Source organism: Pempheris klunzingeri, chromosome 18 (genome assembly GCF_042242105.1).
Source record: "Pempheris klunzingeri isolate RE-2024b chromosome 18, fPemKlu1.hap1, whole genome shotgun sequence".
Taxonomy (NCBI): Eukaryota; Metazoa; Chordata; class Actinopteri; order Acropomatiformes; family Pempheridae; genus Pempheris; species Pempheris klunzingeri.
The window spans coordinates 2,416,108-2,433,681 of record NC_092029.1 but is presented as its reverse complement, the minus strand read 5'-3'; the positions used below and the strand labels follow the sequence as shown (position 1 = coordinate 2,433,681).

Here is a 17,574-nt window from a genome sequence, read left to right as displayed (position 1 = left end):
TCTGTGCAGGCTCACGTCTCACAGGTGTAGTCACGACCTGAAGCATTTATTTAGTTATGAAGTCTATTTTTTGACAGCACATAAATAAACGCAAGGCTGGTGCCCCAAAAAAGGCACAGATATATTTATAGTGTAGGTATATAAATAATCTCCATTTTTAAATCTAGGCTTCGGAGCTTATGAAGCTGGCTGTGAAGCAAAGGAGACGCCGCACTAGAAGACTGACTTGGATGAGCAACGGAAATGTTTTTTTCACATCAAACTGGCAGGAAAAAACATGATTTCTCAATAATAAAGCTGAAATAATTCAAACTCGTCTCCATGATTTAAACCATAATTAAAGTATCAGTGAGAATCCTGTGTTTTTATGTTTGAGGATATCATTAAAGAGAAAACTTTTGTAGAACTCCTAAACTCCTCAAACCCTAAAAACTCGGATATCAAATATGGACCAAGACCTTGAATCTTGGCCTGTTTGAGCAGCGGTACCAGACGATCCATCTCAGACAGGGGCTCGTCCGCAGGCTCCAGCGTCGGGTCAAAGAGGGGCAGCAGCGTGGCGGCCAGGCCCTGGCCCACCTCCTTGGAGCTGAACTCTGCGTGCGACCACTCGTCTGTGTAGTAGCAGCGGGAGAACTTGGTGAGCGGTCCGGCGCCGTAGATGGCCGGATCGCTGGTGTGGCAAGTGGCGTTTATGACCAGTCTGCTGTCAAAGACCAAGAAGGAGCTGTTGATGCTCTTGAAGGCGTCGTAGTCGACTCCTTTATTGGAAAGGTTGATGAACACCTGGAAGGAGAACATGAAAATATTACTCTGTGTTTTATCCTAATACGGCAGGTTGGGTCTTTGTCAAAGCAGCTCGACATTATGATCAGAGCAGTTATTCACTTTCTTAACTTAGCTTAGCATAAAGACTCACTAGTTAACATGCTGAGTCTTGTTTGTTAAGCCTGACTCATTTCAACAGGCACCAGACCTACAACCAATCAGAGCACCAAAACACATGATGTAGCAGTTAACTTTTACCAAATCCTGTCAGAAGTTTTCTTTTTTTAAATCAACAAAAGCTTTACGTGCAGCTGTTTGTTATTCTAGAGAACTTAAACCATCTAGTTTGTTCTGGAGGTTTCGATTGCACCACATCAGCGGGTGGAGTTTGTTCAGTTGTCATGTCGAGGTCCAAACTTTCTGTGATTGAGCTTTTAACCAGGAAGTCCAAGAGGTGCTCAGAGTCGGAGGGGCCGGGGAAATGCTCCACGACAAGCCAGTAAGTGGCCTTTGAGTTCAGATTGTTTTGCCAGTTGGAGTGCTGGTGTTTGCTTTGAGCCGCCAGAAGAAAGATGACAATCAGCGCCGTAGGCTGAAAACATGGTGTACGTACAACATAAAGAGTCTCACTCCTTGATTATAATTAAGCTGTAAGCTAATAGCGAAGTTGTAAAGCGCCCAGTGAGGTTTTCCTCATTCTCTGATCAATTGTTTATTGTGTGGGAGGGGGCAGCACCCCAGTCACAAAAGTGGCAAACAAAAGAAAGTCTAACCCCCACCCTCATTTTTCTTGTTTTCCTCCAACCAACCGAGTCCACTCCACCCTCTGGCCCTTAACACGATGAGGGGAGGCAGCGGACATTCATAAAAACACACACAAAGAACAACAAACCACCAGAAGACAGAAACAAGCCTGCAGACACAAAGACATGTTCATAATCAAACAGCATTTCTACTGGTAGCTTTGACCAACAGATAATATTTTGTGTCTTGGCATAAAGTGCAGGTGATGGTTCTCAGGGACAAACTACCATCTGTGGCAGTGAGACCAGTTAACAGGAGGCATCTATCATCTGTGGTCAGCTCCACAGAGGAGGAGGAGGAGGAGGAGGCGTTAAGTAACAGCACACAGTGTGAGTGAAGGATGACTCCCTCAGGAATGATATATGTAATAATATTTTGAGGTGTGATTATATTTATATATTGTGTTATTTGGTGGTGTGTATATCTGGACTACAGGCGTCTGTTAATCCAGATTTGAGGAAGTATAATTATCAAAGAGTCTGTTTGGTTTATGTGAGGTTATAAATGTCTAAAGGTCAGACACAGTAACGGTTGTTTTTACCGTTGGTGTCAAGTATCAAATAAAGGGGTGACTTTCAAAATCAGTGCAGGTGGGACACCTTGAGCAGCTGGAGATAAAAAAGTACCCAGGAGGATCTTTGTAAAACTCACACAGACCTTGTTGCCCCACAGTGTCTGATGTATGAGCGCCTGTGTCATCTGAATTAAACCAGGTAGTACGTGGGTGCAGAGCGAAACATCCACGAGTGCCGTTCATACGTCGGCGCCTCCTGATGATTTACACCTTTGCAAAGTTAAAGCTTTGAGTCTGACTTTTTCCAAACAGTGCACTGAGGTTTTCCTAGAAACAGCAGGCAGGTTTAAATTCAGCCTCTCTCACCAAAAACACCTTGAAAAACATTCTCTAAGCCAGATTTGTTGAATGTTTTGGAGCCTGCATGGTTCGACAGTAAAAACAGCACTTACATGCAGTGAATAAGGACAACAAGCCCTCATCTAATGAAAAACACACAGCAGAATCCTCTACTGTCCGAAACAATGAAAGTGGGAAACACACCAAAATCATTTTGTGCTCGACAACACAGCCTCCCTCCAGGAGGGGAATTAACATCCAACCAACAGCCACAAGCTGGTGAATTCAGCTTTTCAGCTCCACCAGACACCCTGGCCCGTAACCCACCATTGTTCGGAGGCCATTTCCTTCTGTAAAAACTAATAACTGACTGGGAAAGCAGAGACACCATCCAGTGGCTTCTGAAACTCACTCCACACTGCAGGTGGAGGGGCTCTGCGTCGGTGGTGAAGGACACCGATGTGAGAGGATCGGGGTCTTCTCCATCGTTCATCTGGGCCAGCAGGCAGTTGTGGTGGACGTGGACCTCGGCCTTCTCCAGAGCCGCCGCCACGGCCCTCTCCACGGCGGGGTCGTCGAAGCAGGGGACGCCGGGCTTGCGAGGTGTGAGGACCAGATGGATGCGGCATCCCCGGACGCCAAGGCCGAGCAAAGTCTCAGCGGTGGTGAAGACGTCGATGCTGTTCCCGTAGACGATGGCGTTACCTGGAACATTTTTACAAGATGAGAGTTCAGTCAGTGACACTAACATCAAGAGATTAGTCATTCAAAGCAGTTAGATTTGGTCAAAAGGGTCACACATGAATATTAGAGAGGCAGCTTCAAACATCTCTCGCTTGGGCATCGAATTTGTTTCTTTTAGAACTTGATTTTGAAGTTTCATCGCCTGTAGTCCTCGATCTTTTCTTTGTTTGTTCAGCCATAGTAACCGTTCACCATCCATCACCCAGTAAAGGCCGGTCTGTTTACTGGTGGACGAACTGGATCTGCTTATTTGCTGGTTGCTGGACGCTTCCTCTTGAATTTTCTCAGGAATAATCGACTGGACGTCCAGCTCACGACACTTTAGCACATGAGGAGGAGGTCCAGGTGGTGGAAGAAGGCATTAGCATGAATCTATCAGATTATGATGGCCACTGTACATGTGCATTAACATGATCAATCGTTATGTGTCAGCTGGGAGCCAAACAGTGGATGAAGAACCAACAATACTGTGTCTCTCCCTGAATGCTACGTGTCATATATATATATATACATACATTACACTTGGTGGATACAGTAACATTATGTAGACCACCAATATAGTCCTGGGGTGTAACTGATTGAACATTTACAGCAATTTAAATACCAAAGACAGCAAAGTCATTGGGATTCAGCCTGTGGAGACCACGAATATCTGCCCCAAATTTGATGGAAGTTCAGTCCAGTGGTCGTTGAGATATTTCAGCCTGTCTGAAAGTCTCCTTGGTTCCACAAAACATCTCCAACAGGTGATCATCAGCAGTGGAAATCCAATTAAAATGACCCCTCTTACTTCTTGAATCGGCAGCAGCTGTTATCTCTGCTCTTGAATAGCAGATATGAAACACCATGACAGGGTTTTAGATTTTCCTCACGCACAAACAAATACAGAAGAAAACATCCCATTACAGTAAAAACACTTTCACTGAGAAAGTAAGATTCAGGCACGGTGGATGTTTACCCCACAAAATTATAATATTTCAAATACCAAAGAAGTGAGCAGTGACCATGAAGCGTTCATTTCTAAATATATAATATATATTTATATTATTTGTCTTTTTCAATCCTAGATTTTCCAGCCAACAATAGTTTGTACTTCCCAAACAGCCTTGGTAGAGGACATGAACAGCCACGGATGCTTTACGAGAAGCCCACAGATTCCTGAACTGTGAACCGCAGAGAAATACCAATTAAATAATGTCGATCTATAAATCTGAATGGGATTTTTTTCCGGATGCACGCTCTTCAGAGAAGCCTCTTGACATTTTAGCGAACATACAAACTCCGATGTACAGTAATGAGAGCATGTGCTCCAGTTGTCCCTGATCATTATTATTATGTCTGCAGCACAATGCCTGGAGCAGCAGCGTCATGCTAATGGGCCGCCAGAGAAAGACAACAAAAACCCAGATTTAATACGTGCATGGGTTTTACTCGTGTACTTTCATGGTGTTTTGTTAGAGCTGCTTACACAACGGAGGTTTTCGCACAAAACATAATTTGAATTGCACATTATATTTGTTTGTGTGTATAATCTTTAACAGTAGTTGTTGCTTTGTGCACATACGTACATGTATTTTAACATTTTTCCCTCATGTTCATTGTTCTGTTTGTCATTATATTATGTGGATGCTTGTTTAGGAATACTGTATCAGTAGGAAAATCATCTCCAGCCACAATCTCTTAACTACACAAGCTGTAATAAACTCGGTTTTGTGAAGTTTTAGGGTTTCCTCTGGACTTTGAGACGCTTTGACAAAATACTTGTTGTTAAATGTTCACTGTTAGTTATGTGAATCCAGATCCTCCTAAAACAAAACAGCTTTTCTTATAGTTGTATTCTGATATTCTCACTGTGTATTCACTATACTGCACTCACCATGTATGTATGAATGTAGAGGGACAGGAATGAGACGGGAGAAGCAGCGGCGGTTATTCATTTACCTCACCGTGTGGATGGTGTCGTGTTTTTAGCTGATCCACATGATGATGATGATGATTTATGGGTCAGCTTGTTCTCACCTAGCACAGAGCTTTCTTCATTTCCTTTTTTCTACTGTATATGATCAGTTAAAGGGGAACTTTGCTGATATTCATCCACCTTTACATGGTTATAATGAGGGTTGTATATGCAAATGAACTATGTTTAATTTCCTCAGTGTTTCCGCTGTTGTTCGAACTGCAGATTTCTTCGCTGTAATTAAATCGATTTTAACATTTGGGTCTACTTGTAAGAGCCAGAACACCGTATGGAGGAGGAGGAGGAGCCACAGCTGACAGTCAGACACCGCCAGAGCTTTTTCTGGCATTTTTTTAAGCGGTCCTCAATCCAAGAGGACTTTCTCTCCCAGGAGACAATAAAAACAACCTTCAGCCTGGATCTTGAGCTGCTAGCAGTTCCACTGGGAGAGACATTTCCCCTCTAGACTCCTAGAGGTTTCACTTCATGGTGAAATGATCCAGTATTTCATTTAGTACTTTTAGTTGAGTAAATGATCTAAGCACACAGCGGGTGGAGTAGCAGTGTTTTTACTGGCTGCTGCTCAGCGTCTCTGTCCGTGGTGCTGAAGGAGAACCATCAATGCCAGCAGAACACACAGCCTCTCTCTTCAATAAATCTATATCCCACTGCTCATTTCACGTGTTCACCCCTCCTACCGCAACCAGAAGCACCCAAGGAAACACGTCTGCAGACATGAATACCGTAAAAAGATCAAGGCAGAGCACAGCTTTGTTAAAGTACAAAAGTTAGAGCTTTTATCAGGAGCAGGCTGGTGTGCGGTCAATACAAACTGGTCTTGTTTTCACTGTAGTAAAGGCCTTGGACCTCCGCGAAGGAGTGTGCATCGAGTTTTTCTTCAATTCACTGGCTGGTTTTGAGGACATTGATTGCCTCCTGTTTCACTTTGCTGTCAGGTCCTAGAAGGTTGTTTTTTATTAAATGTTTTTACCAGCTGTAGCGCCGTCGGCTGCTATTGTTTTGGTCTTGTGAGTTTCTGTGCGTGTTTTGGATGTACGTCCGTGGCAGGTTTTTATTTCTTTTCACCGTGGTGGTGCTGCAACATTTCAGGAGGAAGCCACAACACTTTACAGGTGTCTAGTTGAGATCAGAATGAAGACAGAGATGTTATCACAGTCTGTTTTAGTATTCCTCACTCCCCAGAACCAGAAACTCACTTTTTCATCAAAACGTTTTTTTGGTAAATTGAACAAATCTGCAACAACTCACTTCTCTCATGTCATGTAACCATACAAATCACTGTGGCATCCTGTGACAAGCTGGTTTTACTTTTGTTTCTTTATCACATTAAAGGACACGTCTGGTCATCAAATCCCATGAAAAGACCAAAAGCAACTATCTTATATTGAATGTATCCACTAACAAGCGTTGTGTGTATCACAGCCTGATGATATCTTCTTTCTTTGAGCCTCAGAGCTCCATTGTTGTCCAAAAACTATTAAAAACACATCACTGAGCCTCACTGTGTGATATATTCCTTCATCACCACACACACACACTGTAGTCCATTCTGACTTTCACACCATCCTGCTGCCACAAACACTCTCTAAAGGACCAAATGAGCATTAATCCACTGCTTAAATCTGCTCCAACAAACGCACTATTTCCTCCTGTTAGTGAAAAAGGAGCGTGAGCAGCTGTTTTAGGGACCTACTGAGTCTCTTTAGGAATCAAACTAAATGTCAGTGAGGTGCTTTTAAAGATTTATGTCCTCAGCAGGACCAAATGGGTGCACAGACAGGAAATCAGAAAGTCTTGAGAAGGTTCTGTATTTTTGAGGTGTTTGTCTGAAACAGAACAGAAATGACGGCACTCTGCTTTAATCTAACGCTAGACTTTATATCCACTCTCTCTTTTTTTGCTCTTATGATTAGAATATGTAAATAAACATGGTATCTGCTTGAGTCTGCCACTGCAATTTGCATTTATTAATGGGTTTCCTTCATGACTGGGATCAACTAATTAGTATGTATAAAAGCCTCACTCTAGATCACTGCACAATTCCTTCAGAGAGCAGATTAATTTTGCTTAATGACACTGTGTATTTTTTCCTGCTCTGAAAAGCCCGGCTCTCAGAAAGTGATATGATAATGGAAAATGGATGGAAGAGGCCGACCTGATTCACAGAGATGAAAGATTTCTCTGCAGCTAATTAGCTGCTAATTATACCGGAGCACTTCAGTGCTGACTGGCTGAGTAATGACATACTACTACAGATTCATTTGTGATGAATTTCTATGTGTGCGTGTGTGTGTGTGTGTGTGTGTGTTCACTTACTCTCCAGCTCCACAAAGTTGGCACAGAGCCAGCGGCGGGCAGCCAGGCAGTCATAGAGGTCGTTGAGGGTGAAGAGGTTGGACGGGACGGGTCCGGTGTATCTGCGGTGAGCGGACTGAGCCTGCAGCTGGCTGTTTGTGATGGGCTGGCTCAGATCCACACCAGAAGGACAGGGCACCTACGGCATCGCATGAAACACACAGATTTGATTTATAATGGGACGACTATATCACCTAAAGTGTCTTATAAGCAGCTAAAACAGCTCAGGGATAACAGGATAACTCCAGTATTTGTAAATCTGGGCCCTATTTTTACATATTTTTCAGCCATGAAGAGGCTGCAATGGTTGCAATAAAATCCTTCAGGACAACAGGTCCACTAAAAGAGCTTGTTTGATCCACTGACAGGCTCAGAGTGTTATTCTAAGTGTGTGACAGCATCATGGAAAGGATCCCTACAGAGAGAGACCTGGAAGATCCTTTTGGTTTAACCACAAACAGCACACACACCAGACTACATTCACTAAAACAGGGATTTAATTTTGCAGAATGTGGTATCTAACACAATCTTTGTGTGTCACACAGAACATACACAGGACACATGTGTCAGCTCTACATTATAACATCTGTACTGTGAAGGGACCACTTGGCTCGGTCTCACCTGGTACTGCAGGCCCGTGCAGAGCATGAGCTGATCGTAGGGCACCTTCCTCCCGTCAGACACAAGGACGTATTTGGACTTCCTGTTGATGCCCACCATCTTCGCCGTCACCACCTCGAGGCAGAAACGCAGAGGGAGCAGGTCGAAGTCTCTGGTGCTGTGTGCATGACTGCAGCATGTGAGGAAGACTGAGTAGATTAAGAAACGTAGAAGACTACGGTTGTAACGACAACTTCTTTTTAACGTTTTAGCCTCATGACTTTGGTAATCTTTGACTGTTCCTCTACCACCAGCAGCAGGTCAAAGTTTTCACTTCTCCCGTGATATAACTCAACATCTCAGACAATCAGGGTCCCCAGATGATGAATCCTGCTGACGTTTTTTCCTCTGGTGACACTATGAGGTTCATATTTGTGCTTTCAGCTGAACGTCTCAACAACTGCAGGGTGGATTTCAATGAAACGTGGTTCAGACAGTCATGCTGCCCAGAGAATTAATTGCTCCGTGCTTTGTTTTTAGTGCTAATTAACAAACGTCAGTGCCATAACATGCTAAACAAAGACGGTGAACATGTTAAACACGTGTTAAATGTCAGCATGTCAACATATGAATATTAGCTGTAGACTTAAAACATCACATCACATTTTCACTACAGAGTGGAGGCAGGAGAAACAGTTTGATCACATTTCTTATTACCTGTTTACCACCGCATTAAAAACATTAACTGGACGAGTTGTTGGAGAAAACTAGTGTAGCTGTGAATGAGGACTTTAATCACACAGATGAAACATTTTGTCAAAAATTCCCATGATGATTGAAATACATATAATTACTCAATATAAGATACCATTTTCCATTTCCATGTGTGCTGCTGGTCCGTTCACTCACCTTGTAGACAGAAAGCCGGCATCCTCATGGTTGCAGTCGCTGGGGAAACCGTGTGTGGAGATGAGCGTCAGGTTGTTGAACCTCAGGTGAGGGCTACGAGGGAACAAACAACACCGGAAAGCATGAATGTTTTTTTCCACACAATGCAGCGAATGCAGGCAGGACGCGGTCTCAGAGGAACGTTTCCTGGGGAAGGACATTTCTCTGCAACAGCTGCCTTGTCCATCAAGTGATGTACAACAGCACTTTTAACACCCGATCTCAAGAGGAAAATAGAGAATATGAACTAAACTAAAGTTTGTGAAACATCTGCTAAGATGCTTGGCCTCTGCAGTCCTTAGAAATGACTCCTGGTTATACAATCAGTGCTGAAAATAAATGAGCTCGGATAAAACATCTTAAATGAGAAGCTGAGCTCCATCAGAGGTTGGCTAGGAAGAAGTCGACTCTTCATACGAGCAAAACAGAATTTAGTTTATTTGGATTCAAACCTAAAATTAGTGAGTAATTGTCCTCGACAGCCTGTGTTTGTTAGACGGCAGTCTGTGTGTAGAGAGCAGAACAGGACAGATACCAGAACTGAGATGTTGTTAAGACAAACTGCCATCATTGGGATGTTTAAAGGTCCCGCACACCTCCAGCACACCTGCTCAGGTGATCAGACAGTCTGATTAACATCTCCCTCACTGTCCTGTCAGCTTCCCTCCAGGAGTCTGGTGACACCCCAGCAGGAGGAACTAACTGTTGCTCTTACTTTTAGTACAGAATTCATGAATTTATTTACTTGCTGTTCATTTCAATGGGATTGATGCACATATTCTATTGGTTTCTTGGACATATTTTATTTTGTTTGGTAGATGTGTGTGAATGCTGGTCTCCCCTCTCGTAACGTAAAATAAACTACACTGAACTACCGGATGTCTATGCTTGTTGTTCTCCAGCTCGACAAGGAAAATGTTCCATGAGATGCAGCTGAAAGCTCTGGAAAAGAAGCTCATAAATTGGCCTTGAGTTCCACGTTGGAGCTGAACTGCCTGCTTATATTCACACATTTGAACATCCTGAGAAACATTACACTGCTGAGCTTGTGCAGCCTACTGGTGCATCTGTGCTCCCTGAGCATGAAGCAGCTCGGCCCCGGTGTGTTCACTGTCCTCAGTGTACGCCGTCTCTTGTGATGCAAATGGCCTCTTTTGTGGCGGCCTACAGGGCATTACAGAGCTGATAACAGCAGCTCCGGCTCCTTCGCCCACTGAATGGCAGAGTGTGTTCCTCGCGGTGCCTTATCACACCGACGCCTCCGATCACCTCCTGCGCTGCTCTTATCTCAGCTTCCTGCTAAATTAACGCTCGCCGGCACAGATCTGCACAACACACACCAAAACACTGGAGAACCAACGGGATTAGGCTGGATGACTCACTCTTGGACAATATGGGGACATACAGAGATGTGTAATAGATATAACAGGTAAACCTATCAGACCTCTATGGACAATTTTGAAAGATCCAAAGTACTTAATGTGAATAGGGGATCATCGGTGTAATGAAGTATTTTAATTCAACCAAAAACATACAGTCCCATCGTCCCATGGGATTATTTGCTCTATAAATTGTCTCTAAGGTAAATTTCCAGAGAAGGAACTGCATCATACACACTGATGTCACAATCACATGTTTCCACTCCTTTCTTTCTAGTGGGACTGTAAAACAATCTGTGCAAATTAAAGCTGCAACCAACAACAGCTTGTTATCTATTAACCTGTTGAGTTTTTTTATTGATTGATTGATCTTTTAACCCATAAAGTAAAAAAAAAAAAGCCCATTTCTGAAGGTAAGAGCCAAAGCTGAAGTCCTCAAACTGATTGTTTTGTAGCAACAAAGGTCTAAAATCCAAATCTATTGAATTTAAAATAGAAAAACAGAGAAAAGCAGCTTGATAAATAACTTTAATGACTAAAAATGATCGGGTCACTCTCTGTGGGCTGAACAGTGGACTCATGTACTCACTTGAAGATAGAGAATAAGCCTGCATGAGAATGGAAACGTTGAGGATGTTTTTCCAATGAAATCTGGGGATTCATCGACCAAACCAGAGATAACAGACGGATCAAGTGAACTTCTGAGCCTCATTTCATTGATTTTGAACATGCAAATAATAATCGAACGCCAGACAATGACTGCAGTCAAACTTTCCCTGTTAATCTGTGCCAGAAGGTGGATTTATGCCGCAGCACCGAGGCATTAAGGCCCATTATTGGAGTCTGGATGCGACTGAATCAGGAGCTCTGAATTTGCTGTGTTATCAGCCGCTGACAGACGGCCGCGGTGACCCTGCAGCCTGACCGCGGCGAGCAGAGGGCCGAGCCGCCGCAGAGCTCTTTATCTGTCTGACCCCGTCCCAGCCTGTAATGGAGTTGGGGAGGGGGTGGTGGTGCTGCTGGGCTGGATTCAATGAGCACATGGAAAGCTGTGTTGGGGTGGGGGGTCGGAGGGGGATGGACGTTTGGCCACGGCTGATAAGGGGGCCCCAGCAGGCCGCAACTGACCCATCATTCACCCTCTCAATGCGTCGCTGCCTCACCATTAGTTCAGCGGACACTAACTGCCTCATTAGTCAACTCATTAGTGACAGCAAACACAGATCGCTGCAGCAGATCCCTGACGGGGGGAAACAGTGGAGTGGCTAATTAAAGGGGGCCAGCACTGGCCCTGCTGAATGCCAGGCCTCAGACAGCTGCATGCGCCCACCCCGGCATCGCCGCCGTGCCAGCCTCGCCAGCACCGAGAGCTGTGAGATCTCACTCCCTCAAAACAACGACCCGGGTTGCCTGGCAGCTATCGGCCGGTTCTGAATCAACAGCATTGTGCTTCTTATTATCTGCTGGAGCAGTTAATCTCACAGAGCGAGGACGGAGGCAAACATGTAAGACGTCCGACCTGGAGTCAAGTGACATTTCCAGAGATTGGAGCTCCGGACTAAAGGGCGATAAAGAAAAGAAAGAGAAGCCTCGGTGTGGGACTCCTCTGCCCAGGTTCAGGGTCTCTGGGGAGTATTTCTACATCAGGATCTGTGACAAACATGATCACGTGAATACTTAAACAACTTTAAGACCGGGTCACACCAACAAGGCTTTACTTAATCTAAGATTAGATCTGAAAACTAGGTGTAAAATGATACATCCAGATTTAAAATCAAGCAGAAATCAGAACTTGCACAATTAAAAATGGATCCTTTTTTAATAAATTCAAGTGAATTGACTAAAACTAAACGAAAAAATGCTAAATGAATAGAAATAAATAAGTTTGCATGCTGTCAGGACCAAGGAAGTCTAAAAAAAGAGAGAAAACCATAACAACTAAGTGGACGGAGCTAACGTGACGTCACCTGTGGGTTTGTGGACTGGCTTTTTTTTTTTTTTTTTTTTTCCCAGGACATGCCTTCTTGGTTTTTGGGAGCCAGGCAGTCATTTTAAACGTTAAACCTCCTCTCGTGCAAGTTTATCAGATTTTAGTGAAAAGCTTCGATTGTTTTTTACGCTGTTGCAGCCTTATTCTTACCCAACTGTAACCTGTAATTTACTAATCATTGTTTATCATCATCTTTAAAAAACGTTGCTGGGGACTACTTTCAGCAGCGGATTAATACACATTTGGTGCTCTAATGGATATTTGTGCACTGTTCTTGATGGGAACATGGAGACAAGGTTAGGTACATACACAATGCACAGATGGTAAGAGGTGTGTGTGTGTGTGTAATTGTGTGTGTGTGTGTGTGTGGGGGGGGTTAATAGGGGCCCAACAGCAAATTTCTGCCCCAGGGCCCCTTAAGAGGTTAATCTGGCCGTAGTTACAGAGAAAGAATCATGATGTTATTTGTCACTGCTGCCACTAATTCAGTAAAGGCCAGTGTATACACAGTCTACTGCACATATGGGAGAAAGATGACACTGAGGAGCTTTATCTTACCAGACACAAAGCACCTCAAGGAAAGATAAACCTGTGTCTGACGCCCCCACCACCACGATCCTGGCGTTAATGGTGACCTTTGGCTCCATGGTTAACTTTCTGCTGATGAGGCTGAGAGCAAACGGTGCCTGAGAGCAACAGAGAGAGAGAAGACCGTCAGAGAGGCTCGCTAAAACCTGCAGGGCTTTTGTTCCTCCCAAAGTGACTGGTGCTATTTCCTGAAAATTAAATGAGCCATCAAATGCGCGCACCCTTAAATATTAACCCACTAAAAGCATTGCAAAACGATATGTCCAATTTTTTCCCATTTGAATACCACAGAATGAAGTAGGAACCATTTCTTGCTGAAGCACTTAATCTGCCCACTGACGAGCAGCTTTCAGGAAAAAACCTTCACAGTCTGTTTAAACAAAGGTTTGTGCCGAATAAAACTACCAACCTTTAACAGGTGGTTGGCAAAAGGACCAGTGGCTGTAAGATTTAGTAGATACACTTTGTCTGAAACACTGTGAATAGAGGGAGGAGTTTTTTTTGTACCTTTGAACTTCTGGAGACCTTTTTTCCTCCAACATCTTGTCCTGCTTTGAATTTGGATATTTTAATGGCTTCAGCAGATAGACAGAAGGGAGAAGACAGAAGAAACGACGACATGACATGCAGCAGAGGTTTCCGAAAGGTCTTCAGACCCCCAAACCCAAGACGCTGCGGTTCGACTTAACGCCTGGAAATAAACTGATTCTTTTCTGTGCGTCAGACATGAAAGTATCATTTGAGTTGCTAATTTTCTTTTGTGCACAGGTCTGCTTGTTACATCCTGTGTTTCTTCACTCATTTCACTTCACTCAAGTATGAGATGAGTAAATATTTACAGGTAGCAGGTAGAAGGGCGGTGTTTTGCTGCTCCTGGAGGACGCCTGTACATCACTACAGCACTGTACAGTCGGCAAAAACAAGACTTACACAGGCTGTTAAGTTAGTTAAGGATTTTTATCAAATGCATTTAAAAATATGTCCTAATGTAAATTCTACAAAACAAAAAAAAAAAAGCTTTCAAAGTCTTCTTTCGTCTTAAAATATTGGACTCACGACGGAGACCTTTTGGACAGCTCAGATCAGAAAACAGCCTTTACAAGCCTATACTGTCTACGGTCTCTTCTAAAATTATGATTATATGCTACTCAGGAGTTTTAGAGACATTATGCCACCTGAAGTATGTTTTTTAATCGACATAATGAGGAGGAGCATGTGCGTGGTTCATCCAGAAGGTATATTTGGCCCCCAGTGTGTCCTGACACTTGGTGTTGTGCACAAACCCTTCAAAAGAATCTAGTGTCCTGTTCTGTGGCAGAGGAAGCTGATGCAGCTCCTCAGAGCTCCCATTCGAGACAACATGGCAGTGACACCAGGCTCTACACTTTGTCCAGTGAAATGAACGTTGTGATTGTCACTTCACACCCGACACACTGGGATTCTCTTTTTGCAATCATTCACTTCCTAAACTGTATGATTTGTGTACTTTCATCCTCTCAGGTGTTTGCTCTGCATTCACATGTTAAGAAATGAATAAACCGGTCGGAATAATCGGAGAATTGCAGGCAAAGTGCAGCTTCAGACTGAAACGAGGTGGAAACACAGGGATCAAACATGCGACCTGATAGTTAAGGAGCACTTTCCAACAATAATTACAAAACAGTCCCACAGGAATTAGTAGAACAGCGCGTTCTAATTTCCCTGATTCCACCACCGCCAAGCGTCTCTGGTCCTCGCCCTGTGATCTGAGGCAGCTAATGGCTCCTTCATCATCTATAATTAGGCAGATTGGCCCCACAATGCACCTTGTTGGATGAAAACAGCATAGAGCGAAAAAGGGGTAAACCCGAGGGTGAAATTAACCTTTGTGTAATATTCAAATAATTTCCACAAGGGCCTGTGCACCCGACATCTGTCACATACTGAGGGATGCTGCGGCTCAGGCTTTGATTAGCTGGGAAATAAAGGAACAAATGGTTATTTTAAATGATAAATTTATGTGTGTCTGAGAAATATAAATATTTTTAATTGTAGCAATAAAAGAAAGGCAGCTAATGCTTCAGTGCTGACTTTTAATCTTAATTCTCCTGTTTCACAGTCAAAACTGGGAAAGCTGCTTTGTTGTCAGGGCAGAAGTGACCTGCAAAGACCTGATGAGAGATCAGGAGCTGTGACTGAGGAGATATTTAGAGAGCACAGGCTGGTGGACGTAAATAGATCCTGTTGGTTTTGTGGCTGATTCATCAGTGTAAATGATAAACAACTGCGCTAGGAAATGCTTGATTTTTGATTAAAAGCTGGACGTTGGAGTGTCTGTGGCCTGTGAAAAACAAGGAGAGAGAACTGAACTAGTTTGGGTCTGAAACATCTGCTCACAGAGCTCCAAATTAAAAACACTAAACGCCGTAAACATTAAGCCGTTCACTTCAGGATTCACCAACTGTGCCGATGAATTTTGTCCCTAGCAGCAGAGCTAGAGATTTATGTATAGAAACATGTAGCTGGTTATTATTTTCACTAGACGTCGTCCATTATGACACTTTTACCAAAACAAGATCTACAAAACGAATCAGACAAACACTTGTTTTCTAATGTAACCGCTGTACTCTGACATTTATGTAAAAGGAGGATTGCTCTATATGTAAAAACAATGGATTTGTTATTAGTCATCCATCTAAATTCTGCAGGAATTAACCAGATGAGGTATTCAGAGGAATCATCTGCATGTGCGGTGGAGCAGGTGCGGCGGCGCTTATCACGCTGGAGATGCCTCACCTTCCCTCAACACAATGTCCGCGGCTCTGTGTAATATGATCCTGTATTGACAGAGAGGGAACAGGTGCTTTAAATTTGATTAATCATGCCGAGGCTGACATCAGGAGGCAGAGGCGAAGCTCGGAGGCGAAGCTCTTATCTGCACAGGAGCCTGGAAATCATGACTGCTGTGTTGCCGGGGTGAAGGGGGCGGACTGGGCTTGATGGAGTGAAATGAACATGTGAGTGTACACGGTGACGCCTCGGGTCAAAAGAGCTCTGATGTACGTGTGGTAAATATTTGAAGTGCAGGACATTAAAATGAATCACACCTACACTGAGATCAGCCAGGACACGGGACTCATGGTGGAATTAAAGCAGAAGAAGAAGAAGAAGAAAACATTCAGAACTGGGCTCATCATCACCTGTTACTCTCATTCTTTGACCTGCTTCCTGGTGTTTTTAATAAATAAGAAAGACAATCTACACAATCTATTTGAGTTAGTACAAGGAATAAACATCAGAGAGAGAGAGAGAGACACCCAGTTACTAAAAACCACTTTGAGAGATTTAAGAGATTCAGGACTGAAGAAAAAGCGACTGCACCTAAAGTAGGTCCACTAAAAGAGCTTGTTTGATCCACTGACAGGCTCAGAGTGTTATTCTAAGTGTGTGACAGCATCATGGAAAGGATCCCTACAGAGAGAGACCTGGAAGATCCTATTGGTTATATCGCTCTCTGCACACACACCAGACTACATTCACTAAAACAGGGATTTTACCTGGCAGAACATGTAAAAATAGGGCCCTGGTTTAAAAATACCAGAGTTATTTTGCTGGTTAACAACACATAGGCTAATGTTATGACTGTCTGTCCTGCCTATACCTGCTTTTCTGTGTAAAATATCATGAAAGAAATCATTAATCTAAGATATGGAGGTAGAATAATGTTCAAAATTCAGCCTTGACCTCGGAAAAATCAGTTAGAAAAACACTACAAGGTGACTGTAGGTCAAAGTAGGTCAGAGTAAGATAGACCTGGAAGATCAGTTGTTATATCACTCTTTGTAAAAACACACCAGACTCCATTCATAAAAACAGGAATTTTACCTCACAGATCATGGGAGTTGCTGGTCTGTAGCTTCCTCTGTTGGTTAGTTTGTTTGAAATAGCTGACACTGTGTTATACTGGCAGGTGTTTCTATAATTTTGTCCACCCCACTTATATTGATGAGGGTAGGCTAAATAGAATAAAATCTGAACCTTCTAACCTTTATGAACACAGGACTTATTGTGATTGTCATATCTGTGTTAACGTGTGAGAAATAAATGTTGGATGTATGTTCATTCCATCATACTGTGTTTTAAGCCCCTTTGTACTGGAGTTTGCTTCTCCCTTTAGAAAGAGCGCCGCCTAGTGGTCACATTAACACCCTGCTGTGCTCCCTCTGTCAGCAGCCCTCAGCTAATCTACATTCCCTGGCAGGCTGCTCCCTGTCAGCCAGCTGCTGCCGTGCCCACCTGGTCCTCGGTGATCTGCCTGGAAGGGGCGTCGGTGCCAAGCTCCTCCAGCGGGTAGATGATCTGGCGTCGCGGGCGGACGGGGACCGAGCAGTCCAGGACAAAATCCAGATGGTGGACGCAGGAATTCTGGGTGCAGAAGAAGAAGGGCACAGTGTCAGTGGGCTTAGAGAGAGAAGAATCCCCTCAGAGGTTAAACAGCATCAGTGTGGGGACTTGGGGAGAAAGTGGGAGACAACAGGGCGATAATGAGCTCTGGTGAAGAGGTTAGATGATGGCAAGGTCTGAACCA

General features: G+C 43.7%; 1 protein-coding gene across 1 annotated transcript in view; it reads right to left on the bottom strand.

The window, feature by feature from the left end:
* cfap61 (cilia and flagella associated protein 61) overlaps window positions 1-17,574 on the bottom strand; it is a 35,561-nt gene that overhangs the window by 6,873 nt on the left and 11,114 nt on the right. The window contains exons 14-20 of the mRNA XM_070849848.1: window positions 17,283-17,411; window positions 12,978-13,105; window positions 9,012-9,104; window positions 8,124-8,292; window positions 7,464-7,641; window positions 2,838-3,130; window positions 459-786 (exon numbers count right to left, since the gene is read on the bottom strand). Coding sequence (XP_070705949.1) covers window positions 459-786; window positions 2,838-3,130; window positions 7,464-7,641; window positions 8,124-8,292; window positions 9,012-9,104; window positions 12,978-13,105; window positions 17,283-17,411 — 1,318 coding nt within the window. The remainder of the gene's footprint in view (window positions 1-458; window positions 787-2,837; window positions 3,131-7,463; window positions 7,642-8,123; window positions 8,293-9,011; window positions 9,105-12,977; window positions 13,106-17,282; window positions 17,412-17,574) is intronic.